At 34.4% G+C, this 19,941-nt stretch overlaps 1 protein-coding gene and 1 non-coding gene across 11 annotated transcripts in view; one reads left to right on the plus strand and one right to left on the minus strand.

The window, feature by feature from the left end:
• LOC124364989 (rho guanine nucleotide exchange factor 11-like) overlaps nucleotides 1-19,941 on the plus strand; it is a 770,637-nt gene that overhangs the window by 454,439 nt on the left and 296,257 nt on the right. For all 10 annotated transcript variants that reach the window (XM_046820861.1, XM_046820851.1, XM_046820856.1 and 7 more), the window contains one exon: nucleotides 18,448-18,519. In XM_046820861.1, the coding sequence (XP_046676817.1) occupies nucleotides 18,448-18,519 (72 nt within the window). The remainder of the gene's footprint in view (nucleotides 1-18,447; nucleotides 18,520-19,941) is intronic.
• Nucleotides 15,660-15,732, minus strand: Trnar-ucg. Its single transcript has one exon. It is a non-coding gene; the product is annotated as a tRNA-Arg (tRNA).

Here is a 19,941-nt window from a genome sequence, read left to right on the forward strand (position 1 = left end):
TGTAGTAAATCCCCTACAGTGGTATTCCTGAATAATGAGCTTGAACAGTGCAGGTTAGTCAGTTCTCCAGATACATTACGGATTGACGAACACATCATCTGTTAACCCTTTGGCTGGTATGCAACGATATATCGTTTTCGGTAATCGTGCCGAAAAATGCTATGCAACGATATATCGTAGTTGGCCTTTGTTCCGAAAAATGCTATGGAACGATATTTCGTTGTTGCGATTTTTTTTCCCAGCGCTAAATATTACGTTATTTACACGCGGATTGCTGTAAATGACAGTTGAATAAGTTGACTTTTCCTTAAAAATAGTAACAACACTTGTATTTGCTGGTTTTTTAATAGTACACTAACAGCAAAAACAGCTGTGATCTAGATAACACAGGGTAAGTTTTTTGTGTTTTTTTTCATGACATAAGTAAAAATGTTTTAGGTAAAAATGTATTTAAAAAAATAAAAGTTAAATTTAATTATGTTTTTCTGTGCCAAAGTTGAAAAAAAAACAAAAACAAAAAAAACAAAAAAATATTTATTTATTTGTTTACATAGTTTTGTATTTTTCAAAATGTGTTATTTTTTATTTTTTTACATATATTATACTACAAAACAAAACATAAATCAATGAAATAGGTTAAAATTTGAGAAACATGAGTTTTTAAGTAAAACTCTACAAATTCACCATTTTATGCTTAGCACTTTTGGGATAAAATCCGATTAAAACCTGAGCACTTTTGGGATAACATGTCAAAAAATTCTTAGCAGCCAAAGGGTTACAGTTTATCCACCCACTGAACTTTGGCTATTGTTCATCTTAAACTCCACTTTATTGAAATTTGTTTGATCACTTTCTCAGTGAAGTCACTTTTTATTGGCGATGTAGTGGAGTGACGTTACCAAGAGTTGCAGGTGGGTGGGTGGTCTCGTGGGAGGGGTGGAACTCGAGGCAAGATGTCAGCTGTTGTGACAGGTTTACGGGCAGTTATTGTCCACTCCGTGTTTGTACAAAGGCTCTACAATTCCCCTTAACCCTTCCCCTCTCACCCACCCTCATTGCCGCAGCAACTTCACTATTTACCACTCCAGTTCTCGGAAGCAATACGGTTAATCAGCTGATTCTTGGACACCTTTACACGTACTTTGTAACAGCATGCTGTTTTATGCTCTATTATGTTATTTATAAAAACTTCCTTTGGTCAGTAGTATATAAGTTTTTTGTTTTTTTTTTGTTTTTTGTAAACCCCGTTATTCTCTTTTTAATTACTACGAAATTGACCAAGTCATCAATTGAATATATAAAATAGACTATAGACCTTTTACCACTACACAAGCAAACTTTTAAAGCTAACGGCCAACCCCAGCTACCTGGCTGTCCTAAGTCATCAACTGGTAGTATAAAACCCTACATCACGTACAAAAACCTATTTAACACATTTTTCTGCATTGAAATACTTTATACAGTTTTAAATTTTAAAGTAGTGGTATTATTACTTGGATGCAGCCTCATACACAGAGTTAGCTTTAATATTGTATAAGAACATAGTATTTTGAGTAATTGTTTTTATTTTGCTATAAAGGTTGCGTATGTAATAAAATTAACCGAATTAAAAAATCAAATATAATTAATTGTAGTTTTAGCTAATAGTGACTGCTGCTGGGGTACGTGTAGTTTCGCACCAACACACATACAGACCCCACACACATACACGAAAGTGCAGGGGATTAGGATCGGCCACATTTCCGTCTTTGTAGTTACCTAGAGACTACCCCTATCAAACCTAGATTATTTTATTTGTAATTGTCTCTTAAAGTGATTAGTAGTGTATTATATAGATTGTAAACATCATAAAAAGAAAAAAAACTATAGAAAACAACATATAATGCACTGAAACTATCACCGAGTATAGCATAATCATTAGTCTTAAGACTTTACTGAATATCCCGGGACATAACACAGCAGGTGTCGTTGCCCCTATCCCCTGCGCTCGCGAGTGTGGGGGTGCGTGCGTACGAGGTGACTACCTGTCTTTGTGGATCGTCAGATGGGACCATGCCATTAAAAAATTACTTTTCTACTTTTTTAATGCATTGACATTTTTTTATGAAGTTCTTACGTATTGCGGTAGTGGAATGTTTATGTTAATGTTGCATACACGTTAACCCATCTAAGTACGTAGTATTTGGACTAATTGTCTTTATTTATTATAAATATTGCGTATGTAGTAAAATTATTCGAATTTAATAATGAGAACTAATAGAACTAATTAATCCAAATTAGAAAAAAACAATCGATTATCGACATGACACCCCGACCATTACACAGATGTGACTGCGCGTGGGAAAGAGCTTGGGTCGTCGAGGGAGGGAAATCGTCAGTGGCCACGATTCTCCGAACAGAGTGTACATATGGAAAACTATCTGAAGAATCTCCATCGTAGTAGTATTACTGAATGAGTATAACAGATTGTCCCTGTGATCCATGTGGTACTTGATATAGGAAACATAAAGGCACAAACGTTTCTTAAGACTTGTTCAGTACTGTCCTCGGTCTGATCCTTCGTGGGGGTGCCGTGTTCACAGAATCGCATACGATGAACAAGCACACCGTAGATTCAATTGATTTTAACGACATTTAGCTAAAGGTCGGTGATTGTGGGTGGGAAGGTAGAGCATGTGGGCGGCTGATAACCACCGTGTTATATCGGGACCACAACAGGCATCGGCAACAGTATCTCAGCAGCCTTGGCAATAAACTGTGCTAACAAACACTCCAACAATAGTGCTGTAGCGGTAGTCTTATTGCGTCTCAGACTAGACCGTCCCGGTACTTGCCGAGTACAGGTGTCGTTCGGTCGTGAACCGTTCGTTTAGAACTGGTCTGTCAAGTGAACGAGTGACCCGGCAGTCCAGTTCGGTTTGCGTATTGTATAATTTTTCTCGTCTGATAAATATTTTAATCACGGCTAATGTTCCTGAGCATGACTCATTTTTCATACATAAGTTAATGTTCAATGTGTTCATTTAAAAGTTCAGTATTGTAATCAACACGAACGATCTAATAAATTTGTTGGGTGTCATAATTTAATTTATAGTTACTCAACCCCTGACCTAAGTCGGCTGGTTATTGCACTGCTTGTAGTACGGGGTTGATTTTGGTGGGAACCTCGATAGCCGTTTAACCGTTTGTCGGTGTCATTCTTTGAAGCACGAAATTTGCGTGCGTCTTTATGTGACCAGAATAATAGTCATTGTAACCTATCGTTACCGCAACTGTTGTTAAGCGTTGGATTAATATTATTGGTTGAAATCCAAACAGAGGAGCCTTAGAGTTTGCTGTGTATTAATTCAAAGCAAAAATCAAATTCAGTAAGAGAGATGGAATAGTTGGACGATAAAATGAGGCCAAAATGAAAATAAACTGCACATTTTTATGGGTTTTAGAGTTGCCAGTGTAAGGTTTTGACTCATTATTCTCAAAACCTACTTCACGCCATCCTCAACCTATTAATCTCCAAATCTTCATACTGAACACCACTAAAAGACAGCATTGAGAAGTGAAAAAATAAAGTAAAGAGAAGAAAAGTAACAAAGCTGACAAGTCACTAGTACAAATTTTAACTGCACTCTATTTTCTCATTATGTTTTAAAATATCTTCATAATATGGTGAATTATATTCATCTCAGTTTTCTTTCTTATTAGGTCTCGCTTCCTTTTAAAATCTCTTCATAATATGGTGAATTATATTCATCTCAGTTTTCTTTCTTGTTAGGTCTCGCTTCCTTTTAAAAATCTCTTCATAATATGGTGAATTATATTCATCTCAGTTTTCTTTCTTGTTAGGTCTCGCTTCCTTTTAAAATCTCTTCATAATATGGTGAATTATATTCATCTCAGTTTTCTTTCTTGTTAGGTCTCGCTTCCTTTTAAAATCTCTTCATAATATGGTGAATTATATTCATCTCAGTATCATAATATGGTGAATTATATTCATCTCAGTTTTCTTTCTTGTTAGGTCTCGCTTCCTTTTAAAATCTCTTCATAATATGGTGAATTATATTCATCTCAGTTTTCTTTCTTGTTAGGTCTCGCTTCCAATATAGGCCACCTTGATTTTTGTTCCTTACGAATAATGCTAAAACCGGTACAATGTTATTCCTTTTTTTAGTTTTAGAACTATTCTAGATGCCTCATTTGACAAGTTCTTTTATTTTGTCTCCAATGTTACGCCAAAAACACAAAATTAAAAATCACGTGGTTTTTGTGAGAAAATTTAATAATGAACAATTATTAATTTTTGTTTAATTCCCAAAGATCAAAAATCTGTGTGTGTCATACGTTCTGTGTCGTTAGATGTGTGCGAGTCGTACCTTTATAATTATTAATCACTTCGCGAAACTCCACGATCAAATGTACGGAAAGTTTAAGTTTAAAATTGGTGTTATGGGCTAACGCTGAAAGTAGTAATATTGCATGAGGTGCTCAATAAGTGAAAAGTAAGCAGTGGTAGAACAGTTTGGCCTCTAATGATAACACGTGTGATGAAATCAGCTGGAAACTCCAAACTGTTTTTAGCGCCTGTCGAGTTGTGTTGGCGGTGAGTGGGAGGGGGGGGAGTCGTTCAAGCTACACAATTTTACCCACAATATGAATCCAATTTATAAGTTAATTTTTTTCCGAGTAACGCTATTACAATGGAAACAATAAACTTTTTATTTAACTTTTCGTATTGCGCACTGATTGTTTATACATGTTATGCTCACCTCCCTCGGATTCGTTTTATTTTTTTTCTCAATTCCCGATTGTCATGAACGACACCAAATCTCCGAAACGTCTGTTCACAACTACTATTTCATCGTAATTGCCGTTGCTGCATCCTCCTAATTGAATGGGATATTACGAAATTGTCCAACCTTTTTGTACTATTCGAACCTTAAATTCTGTTATTTGTTAAGTCGTCATCTTAAAAAGTTATTGAACCGTGTTCTCTCTCGAGCGGATGATATGTAAAATGGTGCATCGGATACTCATTACAGAAAAGCAAACTGTATGATTCATTCACTGAAGTCCCCAATTTGGTATTCATAAAATATGAGAAAATGTTGAATGAGCGAATAGCGTTATCGCATCTATGAATTTGATTTCGTTACAGGTATTAATCGATTATCGATACCGGTTTTTTGTCGATATTTGTAGCCACTGTCAGTATCGCATGTAATTGTGTACTGTAGTGGAATCAGAAACAAAAACCGAGCTCATCGCGAAGGAACATTGACGTTTAAAAGTCTAATATTATTTTATTTTGTTCATGTTATGTATCACTCTTCGTGCAATTCAAGTACTATTAACCGAACACCTAATCAAGTAACGAATGAAAATCATCGATACGTTTTTTTTTATCGTATGGGAGTTTTATAGTTTTATTTTACTGGCAGTAAATTGTGTATTACGTTTACTACAAACGAAAATGTATGTTTTATGTTAATGGTCTAATGCATAAGTAGATGAAAACACAAGGCTTTGATCAAAGACATTTAGTTAACTACGAGAACCTAAAAAAAATCATTAATATCATTCGAAACAGTTTAAAATACTTGTGTAAATGTCCACAGTCGATTAATTGACTTTATAGACAACACGAATATCATTAGCAGTGCTTTGTTTGAATTCTGTTTGTAATTCTATCGTAAATGGGTTGCACTTGTAAGGCCGAAGTAATTTCTCCGTTGTTGAGAACAATACGGTTCTCATTATCTCAAGACCCACATATTGACCGGTCTAAACAGTTCATTACAGTTTAATGTGTTATTGTACTGAACATGCATGTGTATAAGGGCGAGAGAGATGGATGATGAGGGGGACGTGACGATGGACCAATCAGGTGCATGATCGATGTATGACGTCATAGCCCTGTGTGTTGACGTGTCCGCATGTTAAATATGGCCATCGTTGGCGTCCCTATATAACAGCATAGGTACTCGTATGTCACCGGTTGAGCCGCTGTTTTAGCGCATCCGTCGTCAGTGTGCTTTGTATATAGAGAACAACCTAAGTCAATTTCTTCATGGTTCTTCTTCTACGTTTTGTCTCAAAAACGTTTGACTTCATCGGTTACTTATGTATCACTGAACGATGACGACAAAACCCCTCATTTCTGTTAAATTCCGTATAAACATAGTTGAAAATTTAGCTATAATTTATATTTATATATAACACTTTTTTTATATATAAAAAAAAAACAGCCTACTTTGGATTGTTTAACTTCAAGTAGCACGCACTCTTTGGCTAAATCATTAAAACAAATTGTATATACGTTATTAATGCTGGCACGAAATTGTTTAAAATATATAAACAGCTGCGTATTTTATACAAGTGCTGTTGTAGTCATAATTGGAAACTTTAGTTGGACAATTTTAGTTAAAGCTATGAGAAATAAGGTTTACAGAAAAATATACTTTTGAGTGAGCCAGACACTGTATTAGGGTCTTTTTCGTTTAAGGGCCAGCACCTCACAAACATACTATACCTGACTGACAGTGCATTTAATCGTTTTTTTTGGTGTTATTAGTTCGTAGGGCAGTAGTCCAGGTACTACTTCTAGTATAAACTCGTCTTATCTTATCAGTGATAAACACGCTCCGCTTATCTTTTGCCTGTAATGAAACCCGCGTTAGTTCTGTCTAGTTTTTCTTGTTCAATAAAGCGTGGTGAGTTGATCTGGGCTTGGACTTTGCAAGCTCGAGTTAATTTTTTTCTAAAAGAGCAAGCAGCGCAAAGCGCTGCGCAGCGGGCAAGCATCGCGTGATCTGAGTTTTGAATAGGCAAGCTAGGGTCTTTTGTGCTGGCCCTTAAACGAAAAAGACCCCTGTATTACCACTGAGGATCCAAACTTAATACATCGATAGTGGTATGACTGACTTTATTGTTATGTAAAACTAAATAAAAAAAATGCGTACATAAACTATTTTATATATATAATAAAAAGGCTAATGCCATTTATACAAATTTAATTAATGTTAATCAAAGCCGTTTGACACGTTTGGTCTTTCGATAACATTTTTGATTGCGCATATGTGACAGAAACGGCCAAATACAAAATAATTTAATTTTGGTAGTGTTAGTGCACTCACCCGGCAAGTGAGAGATTCGAGTACGAGTCCCGGCGGAGCAAGTACTTTTGTGATTCAATCTTTATTGAAATTAAATTAGGCTATTGCCATTTATTTAATGTTTATAAATATATAATTTTATTGATAACATTATACAAATTATAGTACTATCGTGACATACATGAAATAATGATATAATGTTGTATGAAGTTTTATAAATTTGTGTTTTAGACAACTAATTAAAGTAATACTTTTTCCTTCGAATCGAGATAGACTGAGCTCACTGTTTCAGTCTAAAATCGATCTTTATGTGGTTATGCTGGCGTTAATTCAACTTATTTTTGTTTTAGTCACTTGTCTGACGGGTGGTCTAAGTCTGGTGGTTATAAAAAATGTCGGTGAAAAATTATGCAATGATATATTTACCCCTTTAGATATTCACCCATTAGAATCCTCTCCCCTTACCTAGCGCGGCTGACGATGGCTACCTTCCTTAGAGAGTATCCATCTATCGCTTTCAAGGCTAACTAGGTTGTGTGCTTATAAAATGCATATTGGCTCTAGGGCTATAAGAAAACACGCGGGATTGTTAATTTTAAAAGGCATAACACACATAAGTACTTCTTGTCTCAACAGACGAGAAGTACTTTAGAGTGCATGAACACTCTCACAGTCATCCATACCTGATTTGTGGTGTCACAAATCACCGGTCGAGTGGTGAAGAAGTGTTTCAACAACGTCGAGGACTAACAAACTTTGAACGTTGCCGCCCTCTACAACGGCCTGTGTCTAGTCTGGCGGGCTCGTCACTCATGACATAGTTCCCCGAATTTCCACCAGGCACCTCTGCGCGTCGACATTGACATTGATTCTTCCGCCCTAATTTATGTAAAGGTCAATGACACAACAGGCTATAAATTTGATTACTTCCCCTTTTGATATATACGCATAATATACCCTGTATTAAGCAAAATTAATGTATCGTACAGTTTTAGTTAAAACATATTCAAGTAATACAATTTGATTTTTTCACCACTTTTTGTTGTAATGAAAAATACCAAATAGTTGCAAATAGGTATTGTTAACATTTAATTTTGATTAAAGCGTTCATCCAGAATTCCTCTCTGTTGCCAATATAGTGTATTGACGTGACGATATATTAATTTTTTTTTTATTATGCAAAATAAATGTTATTGTGGTATTATTGATTCAAAGTTTAAAAGAAAACTCCTGCTTACTAAAGACTAAAGGTTTAAAAGTACATTGAGAGTTATTTTTTGTTTAAAATATAAAATTCGAACCTTTTGTACTTCAAAAAAAATAAGAAGTCGTTATTTTTTACGTTATTGATAAAATGTATGTTTTTTGGCGTTGTAATTTTCATCTTGATATTGAAGAAATTAACACTTGTTTTCTTATCAACTTATCCGTTCCATTTTTTTAAATTAAGCGTCAAAGCGGTGCTCCATATCCCGGGAATGCTTGTGGAGAATGAATTACTATTACAGCTAATGTTGGTTACTGCTATATTTATTAACTTACACAAGATTTGTACAATAGGAATGTCACTTCAATAAGACAATTTAATCATTATCTGTCTTATTATTTACATTTCACTCTTGTATATTGCTTAAGTAAGAGGTTATCCCTGTAAATTGTAAGTGGACTACATTATAAATTTTAGTGCAATTTACAGTGATTTTTTTCTCTAAGAAAGTAGGTTTAAGGCAGAGACTAAAGAATGGCAGGAGGAATGGTATTCCTTGGGTGTCGGTTTTAGGTGCTTGGATGCAGCATGAAAACGTACCGCTTAAAGATATACAGTGATATATTAAATATCGGGTACTTGGAATTAACTAACATTGGTCATTGCCTGGCAAAGCACGTCTAATTGAGCGCACTCAGAATGTGTAATCTTGCTATGCCTACCCTTACTAAAAAGCAACAAGCTAAATATGTGGGCTTTTGAAAATTTTGGCTTCATAATATTTACAACAATTTTGATTGGCAGATTATTCGTGCCAAAAACTTTACATATTAAAACGTCTTTACTGGGCGTACTCGTCGTTTCATCATCCTCTGACTCGGTTGAATTCATCAGTTGTTTGAGAAAACGTAATGAAATGTTTGTAGTGTTGTATATGGCAACAGAACTGCCAAATTCGGCCATGCAAATGTCAGTCTGTGTGTAGTGGCAGACCTGTAAAGCATACCCGCCTAACGCTACAGGATAGTTTCATTCATTTATACAATGGGTTTGACATGTGATATCATGAACTAACGTGTAACGCAATATACGGGTGTCCCGTAACTCCCTGGTCACGCTTTTGCAGTTGATCTGGACCAAGACAAACTAAATAAACGGGTGCCCTGTGGCTTTTTCGTCGGAATGTTTTTTTTTTTTTTTCAGTCATAATTCATAACCCTAAAGGGCACTCATAACAACAGTTACATTCACATAATAGGCGAGTCACAGACAAATTATATTCCTCCAATGAACGTATTAAAAATTATGGCATTTTTCAAAAGTTCATGTCTATTTTCAATTAACATAAAAATAAAATATTTAGAAAAAGGTAAAATAATAATTTGTTGCTTATTTTATTCTATTGTATTGTATTTATGGAGTGTATTATATATACATTTTTTACATATATTTAAATACAGTTTAGTTGTTTAAAAATAACAGTATTTTTATCTCAACTAGTCTTAATAAACACATTAAAAAACCTAGTGTCTCTTTGAAAGATTTTGTGGTCTCCTAATTTTTTCTTGTTTATAAATTTTTTAGAAATTTGACATTTGTAAGTAAGTTTAAACAATATATACATACACATATGTACATTGTTCAAATTGTGTAAGTTCTAACCTCTAGCATCTCTTCGACGACAATTTATTGAAGTCGGCCATAAGTACTTTGGTGGTTGTAATAAGACAGTACTTATCTTTCAAACCTATAACTAATATAACCTGCCTATTATCAGATAAAACTCTGTTTGAAAACAAGGAAGAACACACGTTTAACCTTAAGATACTTTAGTTGTCAATATAAGTAAAGATTATTGATCTCTTGTTTAAAAGGTCTGTTTTGATATGATAGCAATTAAATAATGTCAACAAATTTAACTGAAGATATAATTGTTTACTCCAAACTGCAGTGTGTAAATAGCTCGTTCTATCTCCTTGTAGAAAGATGCTTCTGGTGGAAGAAGATACGTTTACTCCAAACTCCATGATATAAGCAGCTCGTTCTATCCTCTTGTAAAAGATGCTTCTGGTGGAAAGAAGATATGTTTACACCAAATCCAATATATAAGCAGCTCGTTCTATCTCCTTGTAGAAAGGATATGCTTCTGGTGGAAGATACGTTTACACCAAATCCAATATATAAGCTAGCTCGTTCTATCTCCTTGTAGAAAGATGCTTCTGGTGGAAGAAGATACGTTTACACCAAATCCAATATCCTTGGTATAAGCTACCTCATTCTGTCTCCTTGTAGACGCATGCATGCTTCTGGTGGAAGAAGAGATATATATTCCAAACTGCATGATATTAGCATTAAAAGTGTCGTAAAAGTCACTCTTTGTCAGAACTTAAAAATATCTTCTGATTTGGTGAACTGTATTTCTGTAGTCTAAGTTATGCCTACTTATGTTCGCATAGATGATAACAACGTAGGCTACGCGATTACTTTGCCGTTTGTTTAAAACAATGTTTGACACTACACCCATCTGAAGCTTTAGTCTGATATAGTTCCTTCATAATAGACTCTTATTATTATTTGTTAGAGATACAAATTCCGTGCGGGATTCGAACCCGGGTCCCTGCAGTAATAAGCCTAGCTAGCGTTGTTCTGGATTGGTAGCATTCCCCACCTTGTGATAGAAGTATTTTAGAGTTGACTGAGGAATGTATAGCAAGGACCAATGGTCCATGATGAGATAGGAAGATACCGGCGCGGCGCCCAGCGAAAGGTGTCGGGAGGTAGACTCCCACTTGGGCTTGCAGAAGTCGGAGATCGATTCTCTCTCTCATGTCAGCGCTATGATGAGATAGGGAAGATACCGGCGCGGCGCCCAGCGAAAAGTGTCGGGAGGTAGACTCCCACTTGGGCTTGCAGAAGTCGGAAATCGATTCTCTCACTCACATCAGCGCTATGATGAGATAGGGAAGATACCGGCGCGGCGCCCAGCGAAAGGTGTCGGGAGGTAGACACCCACTTGGGCTTGCAGAAGTCGGAAATCGATTCTCTCACTCACATCAGCGCTATGATGAGATAGGGAAGATACCGGCGCGGCGCCCAGCGAAAGGTGTCGGGAGGTAGACTCCCACTTGGGCTTGCAGAAGTCGGAAATCGATTCTCACTCACGTCAGCGCTATGATGAGATAAGGAAGGTACCGGCCCAGCTAAAGGTGTCGGGAGGTAGATTCTCACTTGGACTTGCAGAAGTCGGAGATCGATTCTCTCACTCACATCAGCGCTATGATGAGATAGGGAAGATACCGGCGCGGCGCCCAGCGAAAGGTGTCGGGAGGTAGACTCCCACTTGGGCTTGCAGAAGTCGGAGATCGATTCTCTCACTCACATCAGCGCTATGATGAGATAGGGAAGATACCGGCGCGGCGCCCAGCGAAAAGTGTCGGGAGGTAGACTCCCACTTGGGCTTGCAGAAGTCGGAAATCGATTCTCTCACTCACATCAGCGCTATGATGAGATAAGGAAGATACCGGCGCGGCGCCCAGCTAAAGGTGTCGGGAGGTAGACTCCCACTTGGGCTTGCAGAAGTCGGAGATCGATTCTCTCACTCACGTCAGCGCTAATGTTACTCCCCGCGGCAGCCCTTTCCTCGTTTATTTTGAGCCGCCATCCGTCCCTGGGCAATTCGACGCTTCCAAGCCTTATTAATTCACTTGCTGCGCAGCAGTTGCATTTTGTTGGCATCCCGGCCAACTGCGTGCTCTGCTATTGGTTACGGGCATTATGGCGACGTGCAATGTCAATTTAATTATCATTTGAAAATTACTGTTCATGTTTCGTGAACTTTATAAACGTTCACACAGACCACCTAATCGAATATCGGTCGTCTTTATTACAGGCGTTATACAGCCGTACCTAAACGTAAACACTCGTAGTACAAAATCAAAATTAAATCACTTTATAAATTGCGTCGTTCTAAAAGTTTTTATTTCTCGAGATTTCCAAATTCTTTAATATCACATTTATTTTGCATTAGTTTTTGCATTTTTATCACAGTGGATAATTTATAAACTTAATAAATTTATCGAAAATCGTGGATATTTATTTTTAGTAAAACTTATTATTACAGTCAATACATTAAAGGTGTGAACTTTGTACAATATGCAGAACAATTTAGGCGCATCTTGTCCGGAACAATTTTTAAAACGGGTTTATTCAATAAAAATAGCTTTCAATTACTATTATACAGCCTAAAAATCAAAATATCCTGATTTCCCATTAGTCTTCGCTGGCTCCCATGATTTATAAGGTTTTGATTTCATAAAAACACCATAAGTTTCTGAAATAATAAAAAAACATTAACATTATGAGTCATTATTGAAGTAGTGTTATTTAAATTTAATTAATTTTGCACATAACCGTGAACATTGTTTATTCTAGACTAATCAATTGTTATTTCTCATAAAAAACCGTAAAATTTTACTTGTTTTGTAAGCCGAAACATTAAATTTTCCTTATTTTCTTTACTGCTGAAATATTAAAAATATATAAAATCGGGATCTTAGGTTGATTTCTTTACTGTACAAACCTTTTCAACGTTGTCAATAATAATCCATAGGGACTGTGCCTGTTTAATATAAACAAGCTCAGTTATCCGAGTTAAGGAACGAAAATGGACCACGCTAATTTATTTTGTCTCATAAACCAAATATCTGGTAGTGCTCTACGATCACGGGTGGAACGCTTTAAATTCCCATCAGATATGTTATTGATGCGGGCGAAAATATCCGGCAGGCGCTAAATTTAAAGCAGAGTTATTTTAACGGCTCCGAAAGTGGCTTTAATGACGTAGGCCGTTCCTAGCGGAATGTTATTGAACCAATTTTAATAAGACCGGTACTGTTTTTGGCAACGCTCGGCTTCTTCCTAGAGAAATATTTACCGAATTAGCGGCGTTGTGAGTTTGTTTTGGTACAATGTAATGGCGTAGAGCAGCTTTAATCAATCCGTAGTTTAGTTTTAATCTTAGGTTTTGGTCACTTTGGTCACAAGATTTATTATGTTGCGTAATATATTAACTTCAAAACATCTTCCTTGTAATAATATTTACTTTCGTTGTACTGTCCAATTGTTATACTCTCCCGCAAGGGCGAGCCAAATGTGCGGTCATTAAATATTGTGTTTATTTTTTTCAAATAATCGTTATTCTGTTCTCCTTGAAATAATACATTAATTCTAATTGTATACCCCAAATTTTAATAGATTTAATCCCAACTTGTAAAGAAGTAAAGGATTGGTTTTATCCTTATAAAAAATTACTTTAAAACAATTCAAAAAAATGTTATAGGCCCTAGTCATAGAATCAAATCCAGGGGAGCAAGTCATTTTCATTCAGCTTGTAAAGTATTCCTCTAGCAGTCGGTAGATGGTTCAAGATACTCATCGAATTTTATGTAATTTTAATGTGACCAGCTTTGATTATTCGTAATTGCACTTCTTAATTTTGTTTCGTATCACCACTTTGCAACCATTTAACTATTTTTTGCTTCTAAGGGAGAGGGGACTGCTGTCTCCTTGCCCCTCTTTGGGTACGCCCATGGTTGTAGACGCACCCTAAATGGTCGACTTCGAACACAGTTTTAAATTGCGAGCTGTGGGCAGGCACTTCTTACTGTCGAATCCTGCCATGAAAAATGTCACTAGTAAAAATGTCAAACGAAATCAGTTGCTAAATATTGTCTTTCTTTTTGCGTAAACTAAGCAAATAAATTGTTAGTTTTTTGTGACCACTCAATTCTTTTTACGTTAGTAAAAATGTCATTAAACATTAATTATTGAGACTTTTCTTGAGATATCTTCATATAATTTTAAGAATCGACAATTTACATTGACTTACGTCCAAAATCCATAATATATTATTCATTTTTATGAGCTGTCATGTTGCCAGTTAAAGAGATCTTGACAAAACGTTTATTTAGTGAACCAAAACCGTTAAAAACAAGACTCGGGCTTTAGAAAATGCATATTTATTGATTAATATAATAAAACCAGACAAATCATTAGTGCGTAATAAATACAATAACATTTTTGTACAGAGACAATTACGTTGACTCCTTATTTTTAAAGCAGTTGTAATATTTTTATAGGTGTCGTATATATAATATACTGTTTCAACGGCTCAAGACAATTTACTCAATTGAATATTTTGAATAATATTCGCTATCGTGTGCGTGCGTTTCTTGTTAAACGGATTGAGTTTTATTCCTTAAGAACAATGTTAACCTTCAAACATTTTGGGTCCTAGCATTATGAGAGATGTCTCATTTTAAAGTTATGGTTTTACGCATCCAAACACTTCTTAATTTTTAAAAATGATACTTTTGGAATATTTAAACGATGGACTACAAAAAGATACAGATTTTTGCTGAACAACCATAAGAAAGTATGATATTATAAAACGTATAAGTACTAATCATGTTTCTCATTATTATATGATAAAAATACGGTCGTAAAAATTTTGAAATGTAACATTGCTCCAAGAGGAGTAAAATCAAGATGGCCGCCAATACAGCCGGCTTTCGATTCAATTTTGTTTTCTGTGAAACTGCTTTGTACTTCCTTTAATTACAGGTACATACAACCAACAAAATAAAATCAAACATGGGTGTCTGTTACCATACAAACTTATTTACAGTAATAGAAATGTATGTACTGGGACAAATTAGGTACTACCATAGCGTAGGGTCTTCGTCACTAATGTATATTTCCTTTAGAGAGTGATTTGTCCGTTCCATTATTGAATTCATAGATAAGGTCCAAAAAGGTGTAAGGCCATCATATTATATTATGTGATAAAGACATATTTCTATGTGTGAATTAATTTTGAGTATTGTTACTGAAACAGCTGTTGGATATTTTGCAAAGATGCAAACACACAAGATGTTTTATGCTGCACTACCTAACGCTCTGTAATGTGGTAATAACTAGATGACGTAAATGGCACAGTATGGCAATTAATTAGTGTGATTGAATCAACTGACGTTCAATAATAATTTGTTAGGCAGTTTTAAACAGAGATAAATATGCCTATTTTATATGATATGTAAAGTGTAATCGAATGTGGCTTCAATTTAATAATTACATAAATACCTAGCTAAAACAAAAAAGTTTAAGTTTATGTGTTGGAAATATTTTGCACAGAAAACAGCTAAAAACATGTAAAGTTAATTAGAATTATTTTTTTTTAATATTATTGTCAACATTACTCTTATATATATATATATTATTAGGAGGATTTATAATAATAATTGTTAAAATATTTTTTTGCGTTAAAAGTGAACAAAAAGTTATATCGACCGTGACAGGATTCGAACCTGCAATCTTCGGATCCGAAGTCCGACGCCTTATCCGTTAGGCCACACGGTCGGTGGAAGTTGGTGGCGCAGCTCGCCACCTTCCCGGGGTGCCGTATTGCTCACATATCCACCCTTCTGAATATAGCCGTGTAGTAATTATTAATTATTTATTAGTACCATTATCTAATTAATTATTTCGGGATTATTTATTAGGTTATACAAAATTTTCCTAAACCAATTATTATAAATCTTACATGTATGCGTTCCCATATCGAATGTTTCAGATAAAAAATGTGTAGTAAATAAAAATAATAAGAAAGTACATAATTGTATTTTCTTTTAGGAAACATTTTTTGAACTATTCATAAAATAATATATTTCACATTTTTCAACTCAGATAAAAAAAATATTAAATTTTTCTTTTTGCTTTGGATATTCTACACAACCATGGTTATTTAACAAAGATGTTTATCAACTGTAGTAGAAAATTATTTTAGTTATACAAAACCGTGTGATAAATACAGCTTAATTTGCCTGTACGATATGAGTAAACCTTTCATATATGACTAACAGTTTTATTATTGTGTTTTTGTTGGTAACATTGCTTTATTTTAATGAAACTAATATTTTTTACTGTAAATTTGAAATTTGTTTACAATGTATAATTGACTAGTACCTGGATGGCATAAAACTAAATTTCCATTTCTACTATAATATTATAATTCTTATTAGTCCTTATTTATTGAAACTTATTTACTTATTATGCCCGATGTAGTGTGTTTATACAAATATAATGTATCCATTTCACAGTTTAAATGTTGTAATCTGCTGCAAAACAATGGAATTTATCATAAATCGCAAATACATAGTTATCTTTTGTATGTAAATTAATATAAATGAAAAAACCTCGTTAAAAATTCAGATTTTAAATATTTTTCTTTGAGCATTTTTTATGTGTGTAAAGGTCGGATTTTATTTCATTCATTCATAACATTTTTATATTACTATTTTCCTACAAAAGCTCATAGTTTACAGCCCTTGTTTTTTTAGTTTGATTTCACAGTTTTTCTTAATTACTTATCTTGAATAATACATACTGTGTAAAGAAAAGTGTGAAATACTTGATTTTTATCTTGGTACTCAATAACATCAAACGTACTGTTGTTATACTTCAATATGATAGTGTTAGGTACATCATATCAGTTTCAATTATTAGTTTGATAAGAATTTATGAATGAAATAATCCTCTGCAAAAGCTGATTACCAACAATGATTATAAGCTTTGCAATTTCTTATAGTCGAATTTAATATTTTACCCACAAATGATAACACCCATACTTTGAACACTTACTGACAGAGCATTAGCAAAGTCTATCACCCTAGGAGATGGAAAACTTTTGTTTCTCTCCGTCTGTCTGCACGATATATCGAGAACCCGTAGACTCAAAATTTTGCATTAAGCTCTATTGTTATAAACAACATCCTGTCAATGGTGGTGCATGTCACTTTGGTTTTCCATCAAAATAAACTCTTTACATCATTTCGACATCAGAGACACCTAAACTACAAAATGTATATCGAGATGAAGAGGTATTCTCTTTGTGTCATCAGGTACACAATTGAGTTTCTCAGTTGAGATATGTTTAGTTCATGTTAGGCTGAACTGTTTTCCTCTGTAAGAGGAAGGTGATATTTAGTGCCGAGCTTAGTGCCATGTATCAAATCCACACAGTGGTCCACTATCACTTGTGCGGGTGTGATGTGTGTTTGTGCTCTTGACTTGTGTGCAGTGAGTGACAGTACTTGTGTTAATATTCACCTGTCTAGACTTCAAGGTGTTGTCGTGTATGATCATTTTTTAGTGAGTCCTTTGTCGCAATTAAGGTTTTAAGTACTTTTGTATGCATTAAATTGCGTACCCTCACGAAGAGAATAGATTTCAATCCTAAAAACTTACTGTTATACAGTAGAGCCCCGTTAATCCGACCTAATTGGGACCGACCCCTATTCGGATTATGTGATTGTTCGGATTAGTCAGAATTACAGAAAAATACGGTTTTAAACTTGAGAATGGGTCTATTTTGTTATAGAATTATCAACACTGTTTATTAAAACATGTTTTCTGACTGTTGCATTGTATTTCTTGACAAATAAACGTGTTTGCGAATACTAAGCACATTTACCGTATTTAGTGTGAGAGTTCTATTGTTAAGCAATGTGAGTCATCCAATAAACTCTCTTCAATGCGACAGAAGACAATAACTGAACTTATGTCTTTTAACAATTAATATTGTACTCAATAATAATATCAGTACTGTACGTCCAATTTTTGTTTGATTTCACTTCTTAATACAGTAATTTAACTCATACTTAACCTATAAGTTTCAATTTGGTACTGTATTTAACTTCATTATTTATGTACGGTACCGTACACAGTTTGTCTTAATAAAATACTGTATGTCTATTTAATTAAAGTTTTCTTTGTTTATGTACGAAATGATGCACCCATTTTCATTTTTTATGTAATTAGTTCCTATAACTGTTCATTATCGTTATAAATAATTCCTCCTGGACATGTTCGGATTAACCGACGTTCGGATTACACGTGTTCGGATTAGCGGGACTCCACTGTACATTTTATAACATGTAAAAATGGCAAATGTCCAAAACCATATTATCCTTTCAAACATTACATTGTCAATAACAAATATGAAACAAAATAATGTTTTAAATGCTGCCACCTATTGTAATGTAAGACTTGTAACATATATGTTTGTTGTTCTAGTGACGTGGACTTGGAGGCACAGGCTCTCTCATACAACTCCGGCAGTTCCTCCAACTCTAGCCTATCCACAAGGTCAGTAGCGTAAAAATTATGTTTGTAGCAAACAAGGTCTGTGTTTGTTTATAAATTATTAGTTGCAATAATAGAATATAGTTAACAATTACAGATAACACAGGGTGTTTTGAAACAACCGTAAAATGCTGAAGAAACAAATGGTGCTGTACTTAAATTTTGCATTTGTAGATTTATGGATCATTATTGTTTAAAACTCATAACTAAAATTTCATCAAAGTATCATCGATAACATTTATCATCCACACTAAAACTTCATCAAAGTATAATCAATAAGATAACATTAGGGTAATATTAGGTACCAAATTACATAATTAGTTAAATCAAATAAAAATGGGACTTTGTTCCCGTAAATTACATACTGGATCAGTCACACTTGTTACATAGGAGAAATGTGAAAAGGTGATAGATGAAGTCTTGTATCTAATGCAACATTTTGCTTGCCATTACACCCCTGTCTGATGTAGAGGTTACACTGGCACAGGCAAATGCACATTGCCTTATCATCGTGTTTTTAACGAAGGTGTGTTTTTATTCTCACTTTGAAATTCCCACAAAATTGATGTCTTACTTAAGTGAGACATTAGGGCTAAAAACGTTTAGGAACATTTCAAACTATTGACAAGAAGAGTTGTAACTATAAAATGTTAAGGTTATAATTTATGTCTTGCTATTTATTTGAAAATAATCATCTCATGTTTGTTAAATTGACGATATTTTTCTAAGGTTTGTTATTTCATTGACAATATTCGTCTCAAGTTTGTTATTTCATTACCATTATTGATTTCATGTTTCTAATTTAGTTGATAACTGTATCAGATATGTCACGTAATTGATTTGCATTAGGTTTTTATGTAATTGAGCATTCATATCTGGTCTTAGATCTATTGTTTGATCTTGATCAGCGTCTTAAGATTCGTATAATTTTGATCAGCTTCTTAAAATCCGCATAGTTTCTAGATAATTAGAAATAAGTTTTAATGCATTTTATTGCAGCATAACATCATTGGGTTAACGTAAGGTTAGTTCTATGGATGTTGAACAGTACAGAAAGGATATTTTGAAATAGCTCTGTAATTGATTATAAGAAAAAGAAAATTATTTTTTCCACATAATAGTGATTTGTTATGAGTCACTAGGCAATTACTACGGTTCTGGATAATAAAATAGTGATGTGATAGAAGTTGTATCTATTTGTTGAAAACCTTATGGTACTATTTGAGAATTCACTAGTATAAAATCTGCCTTATTTAAGGCTTTATTTGCACTAATAAGGAAAATAGCATGAAAGGTTCAGGGCAACTGTGTCTGTCCTGCTGAATGAAGGATGGAATACCACCATGAAAACAAAAAAGTCAATCTTGTTTTTGTGTCCTCGTCTGGTAAATCTCTTAGGATATTTTATAGATTTTGGTTAAACTA

Source organism: Homalodisca vitripennis, chromosome 6 (genome assembly GCF_021130785.1).
Source record: "Homalodisca vitripennis isolate AUS2020 chromosome 6, UT_GWSS_2.1, whole genome shotgun sequence".
Classification (NCBI taxonomy): domain Eukaryota; kingdom Metazoa; phylum Arthropoda; class Insecta; order Hemiptera; family Cicadellidae; genus Homalodisca; species Homalodisca vitripennis.